Source organism: Peromyscus maniculatus, chromosome 9 (genome assembly GCF_049852395.1).
Source record: "Peromyscus maniculatus bairdii isolate BWxNUB_F1_BW_parent chromosome 9, HU_Pman_BW_mat_3.1, whole genome shotgun sequence".
Classification (NCBI taxonomy): Eukaryota; Metazoa; Chordata; class Mammalia; order Rodentia; family Cricetidae; genus Peromyscus; species Peromyscus maniculatus.
In genome coordinates this window covers 68,186,167-68,200,570 of record NC_134860.1, presented here as the reverse complement: position 1 = coordinate 68,200,570, position 14,404 = coordinate 68,186,167, and the positions used below count along the sequence as shown (strand labels likewise).

General features: G+C 52.1%; 1 protein-coding gene and 1 long non-coding RNA gene across 17 annotated transcripts in view; one reads left to right on the top strand and one right to left on the bottom strand.

Annotated features, from left to right (window-relative positions):
* The first annotated feature begins 3,273 nt into the window (after positions 1-3,273).
* The window catches only part of Sorbs3 (sorbin and SH3 domain containing 3), a 32,403-nt gene continuing 21,272 nt past the window's right edge, over positions 3,274-14,404 (top strand). For 2 of the 16 annotated variants that reach the window (XM_076545294.1, XM_076545300.1), the window contains exons 1-4: positions 9,568-9,883; positions 12,273-12,417; positions 12,661-12,778; positions 14,205-14,343. In XM_076545294.1, coding sequence (XP_076401409.1) covers positions 14,212-14,343 — 132 coding nt within the window. In that variant the 5' untranslated portion in view covers positions 9,568-9,883; positions 12,273-12,417; positions 12,661-12,778; positions 14,205-14,211. Of the gene's footprint in view, positions 3,782-3,818; positions 4,004-7,246; positions 7,400-7,929; positions 8,080-9,560; positions 9,884-12,272; positions 12,418-12,660; positions 12,779-14,204; positions 14,399-14,404 lie in introns of those variants that run through there. The other 14 variants (XM_076545288.1, XM_076545295.1, XM_076545287.1 and 11 more) reach the window with 14 other exon arrangements.
* LOC121832346 (uncharacterized) lies at positions 5,055-8,017 on the bottom strand. The gene is made up of 2 exons (XR_006075992.2): positions 7,848-8,017; positions 5,055-7,531 (listed from the first exon to the last, which is right to left on the bottom strand). It is a non-coding gene; the product is annotated as an uncharacterized LOC121832346 (long non-coding RNA).

Below are 14,404 nucleotides of genomic sequence, written 5' to 3'. Positions count from 1 at the left end.
ATTTTATTTTATGTGTCTGAATGTTTTGCCTGAATATATTCATGTGTGCCATGTGTGTGCCTGGTGCACAAATAGGTCAGAAGAGGGTGTCTAAGGTATCTGAAGCCTTGGAACTAGAGTTACAGATGGTTGTGAACCACCTTATGGGTGCTGGGATTGAACCCAATACTCTGCAAGTGTAATAAGTGCTCTAAACCACTGAGCCATCTCTCCAGCCCCCATCTGTATTTTTTTTTAAAAAATACCTTTGCTAACATTTTGCAGTTTGTTCATGACAGAGATCAAAGCATTTTTTGTAATCGTAGTCTTCCTGCATGGATTGCTTTGTTCATAAAAGGGAGCCAAGTGTGATGACATAGTCCCACATTCCCAGCACTGGGGATGTGGAGGCAGAAAGATCAATAAGTTCAAGGTTGTCCTTAGCTGCCTAATGTGTTCCAAGGCCAAGGGCCAGTGGGACGGCTCAGCAGGGAAAAGCACCTGCCACATAAGCACCTGATGACCTGAATTTGACCCTGGAATCCATGGTGGGAGAAGAGAACTGACTCATGAAAGTTGTCCTCTGGTTGGTTTCATGAGCCATGGCATGAGCATGCTTGCACTCATGAACAATAATAATAATAATAATAATAATAATAATAGTAATGAAGGGCTAGTAAGATGGCTCAGCAGGGAAAGACACTTCAAGCCTGATGATCTGATTCCGATAACTGGAACACACTAGTGAAAAGAGACGACCAACTTCTACTAGTCCCCTGGTCACCCATAGGCACTACTTTGTGCATACACAAAATGTGTAAATATAAAAAATTTTTAATAAAATAATTTTTCAAAATGTTGGCTGGACATCAGGTGGTGGTGGCACATACCTTTAATCCCAGCACTCGGGAGGCAGAGGTAGGCAGATCTCTGAGTTCCAGGCCAGCCTGGTCTACAGAGTGAGTTGTAAGACAGCCAGGGTTACACAGAAAAACCCTATCTTGAAAAAAACAAAAGCAAAAAAAAAAAAAGAAAGAAAGAAAGAAAAGAAAAAAAGGTGACTAGAGAGATGGCTCAGTAGTTAAGAGCATTAGCTGCTCTTCCAGAGGACCTGGGTTTGGTTCCAGCACCCTTGCCATTTGGGTCAAAATTGCCTGTAACTCCAGCTCCAGGAGATCTGATACCCTCATCTGGCCTCTCTGGGCACTGTACACACATATACAAGCTCACACATATGCACATATTCTTTAAATTTAAAAGAATAAAATTATTAAAAATGCTTATCTCAGCCATTCATGGTAACACACACCTTTAATCCCAGCATTTGGGAGGCAGAAGCAGGTGGATCTCTGTGAGTTCAGGGCCAGCCTTGTGTACAGAACAAGTTCCAGAACAGCCAGGGCTACACAGGGAAACCCTGTCTTGAAAAACAAACAAACAAAAGAATGAGTTTGAGGCCAACCTGGGCTAGATGAGCCCCTGTCTTGATGGGAGACGGGGAGAGGGCATTATGGAGGAAGACAGGTTCTTAACTATCCTGAGAAAAGCCTGAAAGAGGAAGGCAAGGCCTGAGTAGCTGTCTTCTCCCACTGTCCTTTCTCTGTATCTTCTGCTTTTCTCTCCCCAGATCCGAGTGGTAAAAACGATCCTTTCTTTGGAAACCCACCTACAAAGTCAGTCCTACAGTAGATGATGTTGTGACACAGTCCACCAGTGGTGTCCCTCACTCCTAAGGACCCTGTAAAGCAGGCAGAGGTCGAGGTTCTGCAAATCCCTACGAACCACAAACAGTTCAGAGGCCCATTTGGATGGCCTTCGTTCGGAGTCTGTTGTAATAGCTACCGTTTCTTCACTTTAAACTTCATTTGGAGTTTTTGACCTCTTTTCAGATTTAATCTGAACAAATTTTCCGCCTGGATGCCTACCTTAGGTTTGCCCCTGGACAGCCATTTCTGCTTAGGGCCACCACTCCGTTTTAGGTGCTGGCGAAGTTCTCCAGTGTTGGGATTTTCAAAGCCTTTCTGTTTTCATTCCATCTTCCCTTATATCCTAAAGATGCCAAAAGCACTTCCCTCTTGTTCGATTTTCACATAGGCCACAGGGACCTTCTTTTTCAGAAATTTCTCCCATTCAGAAAAATTACCGTAACCCACTTCTTCAGGCAATTTCCTAGGAATGGCAGAGTGCTCCTTTGCAAACTTCTGAAGCATCATTTTAAAATGGACACTCCACAGAGACAGGGCTTCCCAGCCGTGGTTAAATATATACATATGGAACTTTACACTTACCAAAGGCCAGTTCATCTGATACACAGGGAACATCCCTTTTTAATCTCTGAGTTCTGATTAAAATCAGAATACATGTGTGTGCATACATGGTATGTGCGTGTATGTGCTGGGGGTTGCTCAGTAGTGTGCTACAATGGAAACAGCTTCAGTTTTCTTTGCAATCTCAAGGTGACAGATACCTCTTATTACCAGATATTAACCATCAAAGTATACATGGCTTAGCACACGACCGTGGGGGTGCTTGATGTGGCTCCTTGCCTAGGAACAGAGGCGTCAGACTGTCAGGGACTGTGAGCCTTGTTCCCACCTACCACTTTCTTTTTCCATTGCCTTTTCTGGTCTTCCAGAGTAGCTTGCTATTTGATGAAGCAAGTTTCTCACTAGCGAACACTTCTTTGCTTACCCTGATAACTTGGGAACGATCTCCTGACCCTTCAGAATGGGAAAGGAAGAAGCCCCATTGGTTTGGTCAGTAGAAAAGCATTTGATGACAGCAAGGAGCGAGAGGAGGATTTCTGGAAGTGGAGTAGCGCTTTGAGGTCTTTTCAGCCGTGGCATTATCCCCTAGTTCCTTTTCTCTGTGTGGCTTCCAAGCACAGTGTCTGAGGCAGCTGGTGTGTATAAGAAAAATATCCCAAGTCATGTGAGATGCAGCTGGACTTCCTGCTCACAGCCGTTGAGCAAGAGTTCTCCAGTCTTCAAATGAGGAAGCCCAGATCCCTTCCCTCTGCCTTATGTAAATCTTCTAGCTGATCTCCCAAGAGTTGCCTGTATCATATCTATAAAAAGCTGTAAAGTTCACACTCTAGAGGACTAAATCTGTGCTGGCCAATCTGAATGACTACTCAGTTATACTAGTTTAGGAAAATCCTGCCCCACCCTGACGATTCATAGTTTCCTTCATATTAGTGATCATCGGGTTTTTCTGCCCAGTGTTTGTATTGAAGATAACTTCCTAACCAGTAAAGACTTGAGGTAGCATTCTAGAACCCCAGTATTTAAACTAGCTGCTGTGGTAACGGTGGAACCCAGGCTTCTTGCTTTCAGTTTTCCCTACCTAGACAGAAAGAAATTCCAGAGGAAGAGTGGATGTAGAGCTCAGTGTTGGGTATGAGGCTCTAGTTTGCTAGATTGTTTGTAGCCATCCCATCTTCCCTGAGGTCTGTTAGACTGGTGTAAAGGACAGCCAGGATGGGCCAGTGAGACACGGAGGAGGAGGGTTTGGGTCACACGGAGGAATCCCTTTCGGTTCTTGCCATGGTCAGAAGCTCATAGGAAAGCCGTAAGAAAGAACAGACATGTAGAGAAGAAAGCTGGTCAGCCAAAGGACAGGGGCAATGCTCTCTTCTTGGATGCCAGCAGCAGCAAGCTGTGTTAACAATAGGGCTCTGTGCCATTGAGTTTGAGAGAGGGAAACTACATGACACTGGGACTTGGGAGCTGTCCTGCCTCTATCTAGCCAGCCAAAGTGAATGGGGTCAGTGTTGGCTGCCTTCATCTATGCAGTCACAAAGGTAAAGATGATACTGGGAGCATATTCCCTCCTGGGAGGCCTTGGCCTCACGCCTCAGCAACTGTGGCAAGACGTGCTAAATAACACCTTTGTTTGAGCCAGGGTTATGCATCGTCAACACTTTTATGCCAAGTCTAGGTGGTTTCAGATCAAGCAGCGAGGACGTGGACATGGACCATCTCTCTGTGCAGCTCTGAAGTAGAGCCAAGCACTCTGCCTGCCTGTAAGTCCCTGCCCACATTCCCTTCACTCCCCTTTCAGTTTTCTAAGTACTACCCCCCCACCCCCATGTCCTTTTGGTTTTGGGGGGCATATCAAAGTGAAGTGCACATGATCAGAAGCAGGCAACCAGAGATTATGATTTATAGTAATAAGATGTGATTTGGGCTGATCACATGATGAAGCAAGAGGATCACCAAATTTGAGGCCAGCCTGGTCTCACAATGAATTCTAGGTTAGCCAGGGCTACATCATTTAAAACCTGCATTTAAAACAAGAGAAAAAGAAAATGTGTTTTCATCTGTCCCGGAACTTTTGTAAAGATGCCTTCGGGAGTTCCTCGTGTTCCTTCCTCACAGCGTTTGAACCCGTAGCTCTTCTTCCCGATAATATCACCTGACCTTCTCCAGGGTCGGTTCCTGGTCTTGTTGCCTGGGTGATAAGGCAGTCACACATGTCGATCTAGCTGGTGGCTCTCTTGAATGATGGACTATTTGTGCTTAGAGGTTACCTGCATTCTCTTGCTTTCTGTTATGTTAAAGACAGTGGTGGAAATGCTACTTATCAACAGGAGACATTAATAAGTCTTGGTGAATAATAAAAGTTTTGTTAAGAACTTTCTTACTGTACATTGGAAGTCATCTTTAAGATTAAAAGAAGAAAATGCCCTTAAAATTGAAGGATAACTTCATTGACTCCCTGTGTCTTCATTTCCTTGATTTCTTAGTAGAGGGACTTATCACTTGGCTCTGACCCAGGTAATAATTCCAGAGGCGAGGGAAAGCCTGCTTTCTGATATCTGGTCTGATTTCTAACAATGCCAATGAAGTCCCTTCTCAAGAGAGTACCCCCCCCCCCGCCGCCATAGTTAACGCTCCGATGGCCTCTTCTGAGCTTCTGCTTTACTCCACATAAACCCCCTGTCTTTGCCTCTTGTCCCCTCCTGGAATTATGCCCACCACTGACTCCTGCTCTAGCCCCTAATCCTTCTGTGGCCTCTCCAGCAGAGACTCCTCCTTAGAGTTTGAAAAAGAAAAATGATAACCCAGGAAACATAGTCTTTACAAAGCACAAAAAAAATGCTTTGCAATAGTCATTTAATAAGTTACGTATGATCTTAACCATAGACATGGGTGGATTCCATCCTGGGAAAAGTCAGAAGCCACAGGGAGTTGATGAAGAGTTATAGTATCAAGCTTAGAAGGACCAGACCAGCTTTGGAGTCTCTGAAAAGTAGATAGATCCCAAGGGGCTGTGAGTACACAAGAGCAGATAAGCATCGCTGTACAGCTTGGGGCTGGAGATAGGGAAATGGTGGGGCCCTGGAGAGGGACTTGGACAGATTAGGACAACAGAGGGGGAAAGGCTAAATCTAGGTCTGCCGGACACAGATTTCGACGTTGACATCAAATACAGCCACAGTGTGCAATTTTCAGAAAAATGAGCCCAGGTTTTTAACTGCACAGGAGCCAAGTGAGCATTTTATGTTCTGTTACCCCAGTGACATCTTGAGCTAACAGTGGCCTTATCCTTTAGCTAAAGCTCCAGTGAGATGAGGTAATGTTTGCCCTTATTTACAGTGTCGTGGGAAGCTGCTTAAGAGCCTAGGAAAGAAGGATGAGACACTGAGTCACACTGACCCCTGCTAGATCAGAATCTAATCCCTACTTTGTTGTCTATTATGGGTTGTTAGATGGCTTTGCTTTTCTCCTCCTCCTCTTCCTCCTCCCTTCTTCCTTTGCTTTTTCAAAGACCCCAACTCTTAAGATTTTATGAAGATCTGCTTACTCAACAGTGGGTTGCTCATTAAGTCTTAATGCTGATGCAGTGGGGACAGTTCATCATAGAATTCTAGGAGGCAGAAAGACAGGTTAGCCTTTGTTTGGAGACCAGCGCTCTACCTCCTGGTACCCTCTGGCCAGCCAATCAGCCCTCTGTCTCCCTTATCTCAGTTTACCTGAGCTGGAAAGGAAGGCTGAGGCAGACCTAATTTTCCAGCCCCTGGTTCTGTGCCCTCATCTGTGGCCGAGCTGACTTGGCTTGTGTCCCCTCTGAGGTCATTGCTCATTTATCATTTATCTCTGTAAAGTCTGCTTTCTCAAGAGCTGACAACTTGTTCTTTTCGTCCTTTGTAAGAACCGAAGGAAATCTGTCTAGTTGGCCTTTCTCAGAGGCATCCTGTCTGCCCGTGGCATCTGTTTGTTCACCCATGAAAAAGGAGCACATGGTAGATGTGATATCAGTCCATGTCCAGGCCTCTGAGAGGACAGCCTGGATAAACTGGACAAGGACTCATTCTTTCCACAGCCTTGGGTCTAGATGTTGAGAGCCATGAGGTGCCTATTATATTTGTGCTATGAAAATATTTGTGCAAGGCAGGCCTGAAATCCTCAGCCTCCTCTTATTCCCTTGGCTTTTAACATACCTGACCTGGCTGCCAGGCCTGACATTGACCGTCCTTGACCTGCACTGTGTGTTTTTGTTGTTCATTTGTTCTGTTTTTTCCACTCAGAATTCCTTCACGTTGCAGTGACTGAATCAAAAAACCCAGACTTCCAGATAGATAGGCCAGTGTTCAAGAGGGCCCTTGGAGTCCCAAAGTGGGTCACTTCGCTTTCCTGCCTTGTTTGCCCCTGTTCCCATGAGTGGTTGGCGTACGTGGGGCCATTGATGGAGCTTAGTTGGCAGCAGTGGACGAGCTGGAGTCAGGAGATGGCCCCAGGGATGAAACAGAGTCCAGGTCTGTGCTGGAATATCCGTGGTGACCTGGCTCCAGTTCTCGCCCTTGGGTTACTTGTGGTCCTTTCTAGAGCAGTCTGCATATCCTTGGCTGCTCCCATCTGGTCCGTAGAAAGAAAATACTCTTCTAGGAGCACAAATCAAAATGGATGTGAAAGTCTACCTGAAGGATGGACTGAAGGCTGTCCCAGGGAAGGAACTAGCAGGTGCCTTTTCAGTGGAGGACAGGGGCCCCGCAGCAGAGATGTCCGTGTGACTCATCCAAATGGTAGTAGACTCTCCTCAGCACTGACTAATGGTGCTTTGAGTTGGTGGCAGAGGACAGAGGACCGGGGGAGGGGGGAGGCGGGGAAGAGGGGAGAAGGGAGGAGAATGTGCATCGGGCAGAATTGGCTGCCTGGGGCTGGGTGGGGCTCCTGGTGACTGGGATCAGATAGCTAGGGAAAACAGAGCAGTTATGTAACCGTGTTTACGGGAGCTCAGGTGGTTGTCCCTGAGACCCAGGGCCATGCCAGAGGTGTGCAGGCAGCTGACTAAGAGGGAAGGAGGTCCCTCTTAGATAGGAGGGCATGCAGGAGACAGAGGATGACATACTGGACTGACCAGGGCTGCACTATCTGCTGTTACCTGGCTCTGGAACGCCGCTGGAAGCTGCCCAGCTGTGAGGCCGGCAGGCAGCGAGGGGCTGGAGCTAGGGGGAGGAGTCAGGAAACCAGACACCTGGCTCTGGGTCCAATCTCGGAACCTTGCTACGTTTTCTCCCTTTAATCTTCTTAAAACAGGAGGAATTCTCCTAAATATGGACAGAAAAGGGGGGAATTATTCAAGTTTCCTTGAATTCCTCTGACCTGTGGTCCTAGCGATCTTGCATCCTGTGTTTTGTGAGGCCATCCAGATACCAGAGAACACAGTGGGCTCCAGCCAGAGAGGTGCTGAGCCAGCCCAGGCCTGAGTAGCCAGGCAAAGCTAAGCAAAAACGCTCAGCTCTCCAGTGCACACCCCCCCCCCTTCCTCCCCACTTGCGTCCTCTAAGACCGTTTACTGGACTCCTCATTCCCATAGAGATGGGACTGGTAGCCAGTCCTCAAGCTCCTTGCCCATGGCTGTACCTTCTCTTGTGAGAAACAGGAAGCTGGGACCTTTGGCAGCTCAGCGGCACCCTCTACATTAAATATTTATCTTGGAGCCCAGGTCAGAGCCCTAGAGCCTAAGAAGTTCGCTGCTGGTGAGGGGGATGGCCAGGATTCCTGGAGTTGGAAGATCTTCAGCTTCGTCATCTCTGGAGAACAAGGAAGACAATGAAAGTGACGTGGCCCTTCTTAGTCCCAAGGACCCTGACAGGTGGGAGAACTTGGAAGAGGAAAATGGGTAGTTCTTTTCCTTCCACGGGGAGGGAAGAGGCTACTTCCCTGGGGTGGATGGACGATTCCAGCTTCAGAGGGGCAGCATACTGCGTCTGACCTCAGAGAGGGTTTCAGAACTCCTCCACTCCTTCTGTGGGCCTTGTAACCCACCCGACCCCTGTGCCTTCAGCTTTCTTAAAAAGGCAGGTGGATAGTCTCTAAAGAGACCTCATAGGACATCTCATTTAGCCCTCCTGAACTGTGTGATACTTGCCCTTGTTACAATACCTCACCACTGGGAACTGGAGCCCGGTTAGTAGGTTTACATCTGTGGAAGCCTGCCAAGCTTAAGACTCGCACCCATGGGAGCCCTGGCACGTCCATCTCTTAAGCTGTTCCTTGGCCTAAGTTTTCCAGGAGATCTTTTTTGAGGGCAGCACCAACAGCTTCCCCCCCCCCCCCCCCCCCCCCCGCCACTGGGGGATGTGAAGGTAATAAGAGGCGAGGGTGCTAGGAGATGTGATGTGCTTGAAAACCACTAACACTCAGGGTGGCTCAGGCACCAATCAAACTGCACTTGGAATCACCGACCATACCCAACACCTAGCTGAAGTGGATCAGAAACCATTTTTACTGGTTGGTTTGTTGGGGACTTGGGTATCCCAGGAGTGAGTCACGGGCTAGAAGTACTCCAGGGTTTCCATTGTCAGTAAACATTTGCCGCGGGCACTTGCCAGCCAAGAGACTGGAGGGGGGGAGGAGGGAGGGCCAGAGAGTACGGGCAGCCTGTGGGCGGTGTCCTTGGGATTCGCGTCAGCACAGCAGGAACAGCGGAAAAGCAGGATCAAAACAAATTCGGTGAATGGGAACACCAAGACCCTCCTAACCTCATCCCCGCCCAAGGGACCCCACCCTTATCCTCCAGTCCTGCGGCACGTCCAGGGTGCCGCTGGCTCTCTTAAGACAATTCCCTTCCCTAAACTCTGCACGTGTGTGAGCATCCTCACGTTTGCCAGTACACGCGTGTCTGTTCGAAAACGCCTGGCCGCGCACTTAGACGGGCACAGACTCTCTCCAAGTGGGCACTGCCTTCGCTCCGAGGCCACCCTGCCTGTTGTGGGGCTCCCTTATCTCGGTCCCAGCCTGTCTGCCTCCGGGCCTGTCTCCTGCCTCTCCCAGGCCGAGGGCTGCGTATCTAATGCTGGCTCCACCCGGCCTCTGGCACTATCACTCCTGCCCTCTGTCCTGGCTCTGCAGAACAGCTCGATTCCCACACCCTGGAAATGTCGCTGGAAACTCTGAGTGGCCCCCCACCAGCCCGCCCGCCCCCTTCCGACGCCAGCTTTGCGGTGGGGGCTCGGGAAGGCATCTGGGAAACCCAGCAGGCTCCCGTGGGACCCTCGGCGGCCCCTCCCGGCGCCGCCTCCTGGCCGGCCCGGCCCCTTGGGCAAGGGGCCACAGCGTCCCCGTGGCGCGCCTGCCGGACAGAGGGCACTCGCGGGAGGGAGGGAGTAGCCGGCCCCACCACACTCCACCGCAGCACAGTCCGGGCTCACAGTCCAGATCCGAGCCCCCAAACTCCTCCCGCCTCCCGGCGCTCCCCCTCGGCCTCCCTCTTCCTCGTTGGGCGCCCAGCCTGGCCCGGCGGCGTCCTGACGGGTCACGAGGGCCGCGACCGCCTGCACTTCTCCCTGCCCTCTTGCCCCGAGGGCTCTCCGCGGCTGCGCCAGGCAGGAGCCGGCTGGGATGCTCCTGCCCTCCTGGGCGGCCCCAGGCACCCCCGACCTGCTCGCCGGGGGAAGGTAGGTGCGGGAACGCCAAGGGGCAGGAAGGAGGCAAGACACAGCTTGGGATGGACAGGAGCGAAGGCATAGGGCCCCGCCCCCGGGGCCCCAGCCCCCGAGGTTGTATGAAGTTCCACCACCCGCAATCCAGAAACGGTGAACTTGGAAACCCTGACCTTGTCTGTGGGGAGCTGTAGTTTGGAAAGACCTGGAAAAGCAGAGGACAAAGTCCCCACCATCAGGGCCTCACTATGAGGTGGGAAGGAGTCTACTAACCCTAGAAGTACTTCATTCTTCCAGCCCTTTGGAGAGAGGGCTGCTTGGGTGCAGGGGCTGCCTGAATTCTGGGAACGCACCAGAGGTGTCCGCACACCTGTTCTATGCTCGATAGATAGATCCCAGTTCTCCAGGAGGCCTCTGTCTTCCTTAGGTTCTGCCTGATGTCTCCAGGCAGGCCCACTGGGAGAAAAACCAGGACCATCTTCCTGCCCCATCCTACCCCTGTGTATTCTCAGGAGCACCTTTACATGGAGCTGAGTGGGAGAGGAGCAGATTGAGGTGTCCCAGGGTCTACAAAGCCTGAAAACAGGGGGTGATGGGGGTTTGAACCCTCTTCCCCGAAGAGGACGCTGGGTGGGACGCTAACATTAGGGAAGGAAGGAGGCCTGTCAGCTGATGGGTGCAGAACTGCTGATGTTCAGGGCATCTTGGCCTCAAGCCATCTGCCAAGCAGGGAGGGGTAGATAGCTCCACCGCTAGTGTGCCGGGAGCCTCCTCGGTCTTCAATCCCACCTTGCCTCACTTTCCCTCGGCGGAAGGCCAAGCATCCGAAACTGGGGTGTGTGTGCGCGCACGGTTGGCTTTTGGTAAGAGCTCTAATTGGATCCAGCTGGTGGGCCGCGCCTCCTCCAGACTCAACCTCCCCTCCCTACAAACTCAGGGCTTGGCGGGGTCCCCAGTAGGCTGCTCGGATGCCAGAAGGAACCCCCACAAATGCAGACCAGAGAGGGTGCTGCCCCGGCCTCCTTTGCATCCTTGCCGGCGCCTGCGCAGGAACCGAGTATGGACGACAAGGAACCACAGGCCTCTCTTGCGCGGCTTCACCCCCTCGGCCCCCCACAACTCTTGTGCTGTTCACATGACGGCTTGCTGCATACACTCCTGCTGGCGTTCTTTTCATCTTACTCCCATGCTGCTCACATGATCCACCCTGCTCCCCACCCCGCTCCCAAGTCATATTCATCGCCCTGAATATATTCTGCCCTGCACAGGACACCTCCCGAGGTATCTGGTGTCCTTGCTTGGGACCGCCACCAACTCCACAGGCACATACAAGCCTCATGTGGCCTAGTCCAAAAGGTGGTGTAAGTTTATCCTACTGGGGCCCCATCCAGCCATGAAGATGAAGAGGCCCACGATTCTGGACCACGGCTCTCTGGGCACCAAAGCTCTTGGGTGCTCTTGAACCATGACCTCTTCGTCCTCTTGTACCCATCTCTGGGTTCCCCCTTTGCTTGCCTCTGTCTCCCAGGTGCTCTGCACTTCCTTATGCTGACCCTTGCGTGAGGCAGAGCAACCTACTGGTTTGTCAGACGTGGTTCTGTCAGCCGGGGAGGATGGGTACAGGAGGGTTCGTCCGTGTGCATGTGTGCAAGAGAGCAGCTTCCAGATCTCAGCCCCACTCCCAGGGCAGGAGCAGGTCCTCCTGGGTTGTCATCTGGGGCTTGGCTTTCTATCCACCCTCCACTGGCCCTGAGAGTTCTGGAGCTGTGATCTGCTCAGGCAGGAGGCCAGCAGGTAGCTCGCATTCCCTTGATCCCAGAAGGAGTGACTGCCCTGCCAGGCCATGCTTCCCAGGCTCTCCTTGGCCCTGCTAGGGATGAGGGCATTGCTGGCTGCTTCCTGTGGTCAGCAGATAGGTGGCCTTGATATTGGCTGTCCTTGTGCCTGTGGGCAAGCAGATGCTACCCGGGGCGTGAAGGTGGCCGAAGAATAGAAACGAAGTCCTGTGAGCCTGGGTCCTCTCTGCCACCTGCCCTAGTTCCCCGACGCCTTCCCTCTAGGGGAGCTGGCTCTCCTGGCACGGAGAGCCCCAGAGGGGTGGTCAGCAGGCTGCAGGCCTGGCCAGCCTCTCTATCCTCCTCCTTGCCTGGCTTCCCCTCCCCCACTCCCACCCAGCGCTCCTGCCCCAGGCCTAACAAGCAGTCCATTGTGCCTCTGGGAGTCTGCACTGGCAGCCTGCAGGCGGGTGCCCAAAGCCGCCTGTTTCCTGGGCCCTTGAGCTCCCACCCAGCTGGCCATAATCCCCTCCCACAACCTACCTTCCTCCCCCACCCGTGGGTTGAGTCAGGAGGGCCCAGGCAGTCCAGCTCAGCAAGGCTTTCTCTTCCTTCCTCCTTCCCTGCAGAGTCCACACCAAGGAGCAGCTGGCACATCCTGCGTCCTCCAAACTTGACCCAAGCATGCAAGGCCTCCCTGCTGGGCCCAGCCTGGATGATTTAATTCCTAGCCACCTCCGAGCCTATATAGGCCCATCCTCCCGGGGGAGCAGGGTGAGTGAACAGCAAGGAAAAGGGTACCCTGGTGGGCCAGCAGTTGATGGGGACACTAGCAGGCCAGGTGAGGGAGCAGGGGACAGAGAGGGGGAGGAGGGAAGACAGCCTGAAGAAAGATCCAGAGAGCCTCCATGGCTTCCTCAGGAGGCCAGACTGTGGCTATGCCCCGGCTACCATCCCTTCCCACTCCAGTGGAACCTCTGGGCCCTAAGCTTGCTGGCTCCTGGCCCCTCTCCACAGGTGCCCGTGATCCGGAATGGTGGCTCCAACACCCTTAATTTCCAGTTCCATGACCCCGCACCCAGGACTGTGTGCAATGGCTACGCTCCACCCAGGAGAGATGGTTCCCAGCATCCAGGTGGGTCTGCGTGGGAAGATCTGCTCTAGGAACACTGTGCAGGGGACTGGGAAAATACCCTGTGCCAGATGGAAAGGAATAGATCTTTCAAGGCCAGGAGACGGTCCCCCGGGGAACTGTGAATTCAGCTTAGGGTGCTCTGGGTAATCATGCTTATCCTGAGAAAGGAACCTTGAAGAGAGAACAGGCTGACACAGCCCTTCCCTCCCTCTTGACAAGGGAAGGATGTGTACAGGGAGCCCTGGCCTTAGGGGTCAAGGGAACTGTAACAGGGCCAGTGATTCAAATGGGAGGGTGAGATGTGCTAGCTTAAGAATGAACAGGGACTGCCCACCCCTTCCCCCCAGACACTCAGGACTCTCGTGCAACCCAAAAGGACACGGGGATGCAGCTTTTGAGCCTGCCATCTGGGCCCTAAGGTCTCTGAGCTCCTGGGGACTCCTCAGTACAATCCAGCCCTGGGAGAGATGGCATCCTTTATTGAGCATTCATGCCCCTGAGTCGGACACTGTGCAAAGGACCTCAGTCATTTAACAAGTGATTATTGGACACTTAACAGCAGGGCAACACTGTACAGACATTCCACAGGCCTCATCTCATCTAATCCATCCATATCCAAGCAAGGTCCCAGTCGTTTATGGGCATCTTCCCAGTGGGCTTCCAGTCTCAGAGATGCTCGGAGTAGATGAGGTTGCATTGAGATCCACTCCCTTGATCATCCTGGCCTTGAAGCATTTATGCCATTAGACGAAAGTATTTAGAAATGAAATGTTCTGGGGAGGTGGGGGGGGGGGATGGGGGACGGACCCACGGGGAGTTGGGGACACAGAATACATGCCTGGGGGATGAGTTTCTGACTCTCTGAGGGTCATTGTCATATGGGCTGGGTACAGTGACACCGACTAGAAGTCACCCCATCTTTGCTGAAGTCACCCTCTCCTTTTACACAAGTAGAAACTGAGGCACCAGGAGGGCGACCCATGGGCCTAAACTTAAACAGCCGGCATCTGGCAGAGCTAGAGTCAGACTTCTGAGTTCGTCCAATCCCATTCCCCCACCAACCCGCCTGCAGCCCGGAATCATTGTCTGGCCACACCCTAGGTGGGATGTCCTCAGCATTTATTGCAAGTGATGATTCCCAGCCCTCCTTCTGCAAACTCTTAGGACAGTCCTAGGAAAACAGAATTGGGTGGGGAGAGATACAGATTGCTCCAAACAAAACCCTTTTAAAATTCATTTTGAAGAACCAAACAAGTGGAAGCCTGGGGCGCTGCTGGGGATGGGGAGCTTTGTGGCCTGTTCACATCACACAGCCAGATAAGGAGGGGTGGAAACTGAACTCACAGGGATCCATGTCCTGAGGAGACAACCAAGGTCAGGTGGGGACCCCTGCCTTTCGGCTAATGTCCCTACACACCTCTCACAGACCCAGCATGGTATCAGACCTGGCCAGGCCCTGGGAGCCGGCCCTCTGCCAGCCCGAAGCAACCTGCCTCCCAGCATGCCCAGAACTGGTCAGCCACCTGGAGCAAGGACAACAAGAGACGGGACAAGCGCTGGGTGAAGTACGAGGGAATCGGGCCCGTGGATGAGAGCGGCATGCCCATTGCCCCCCGATCTGTGAGT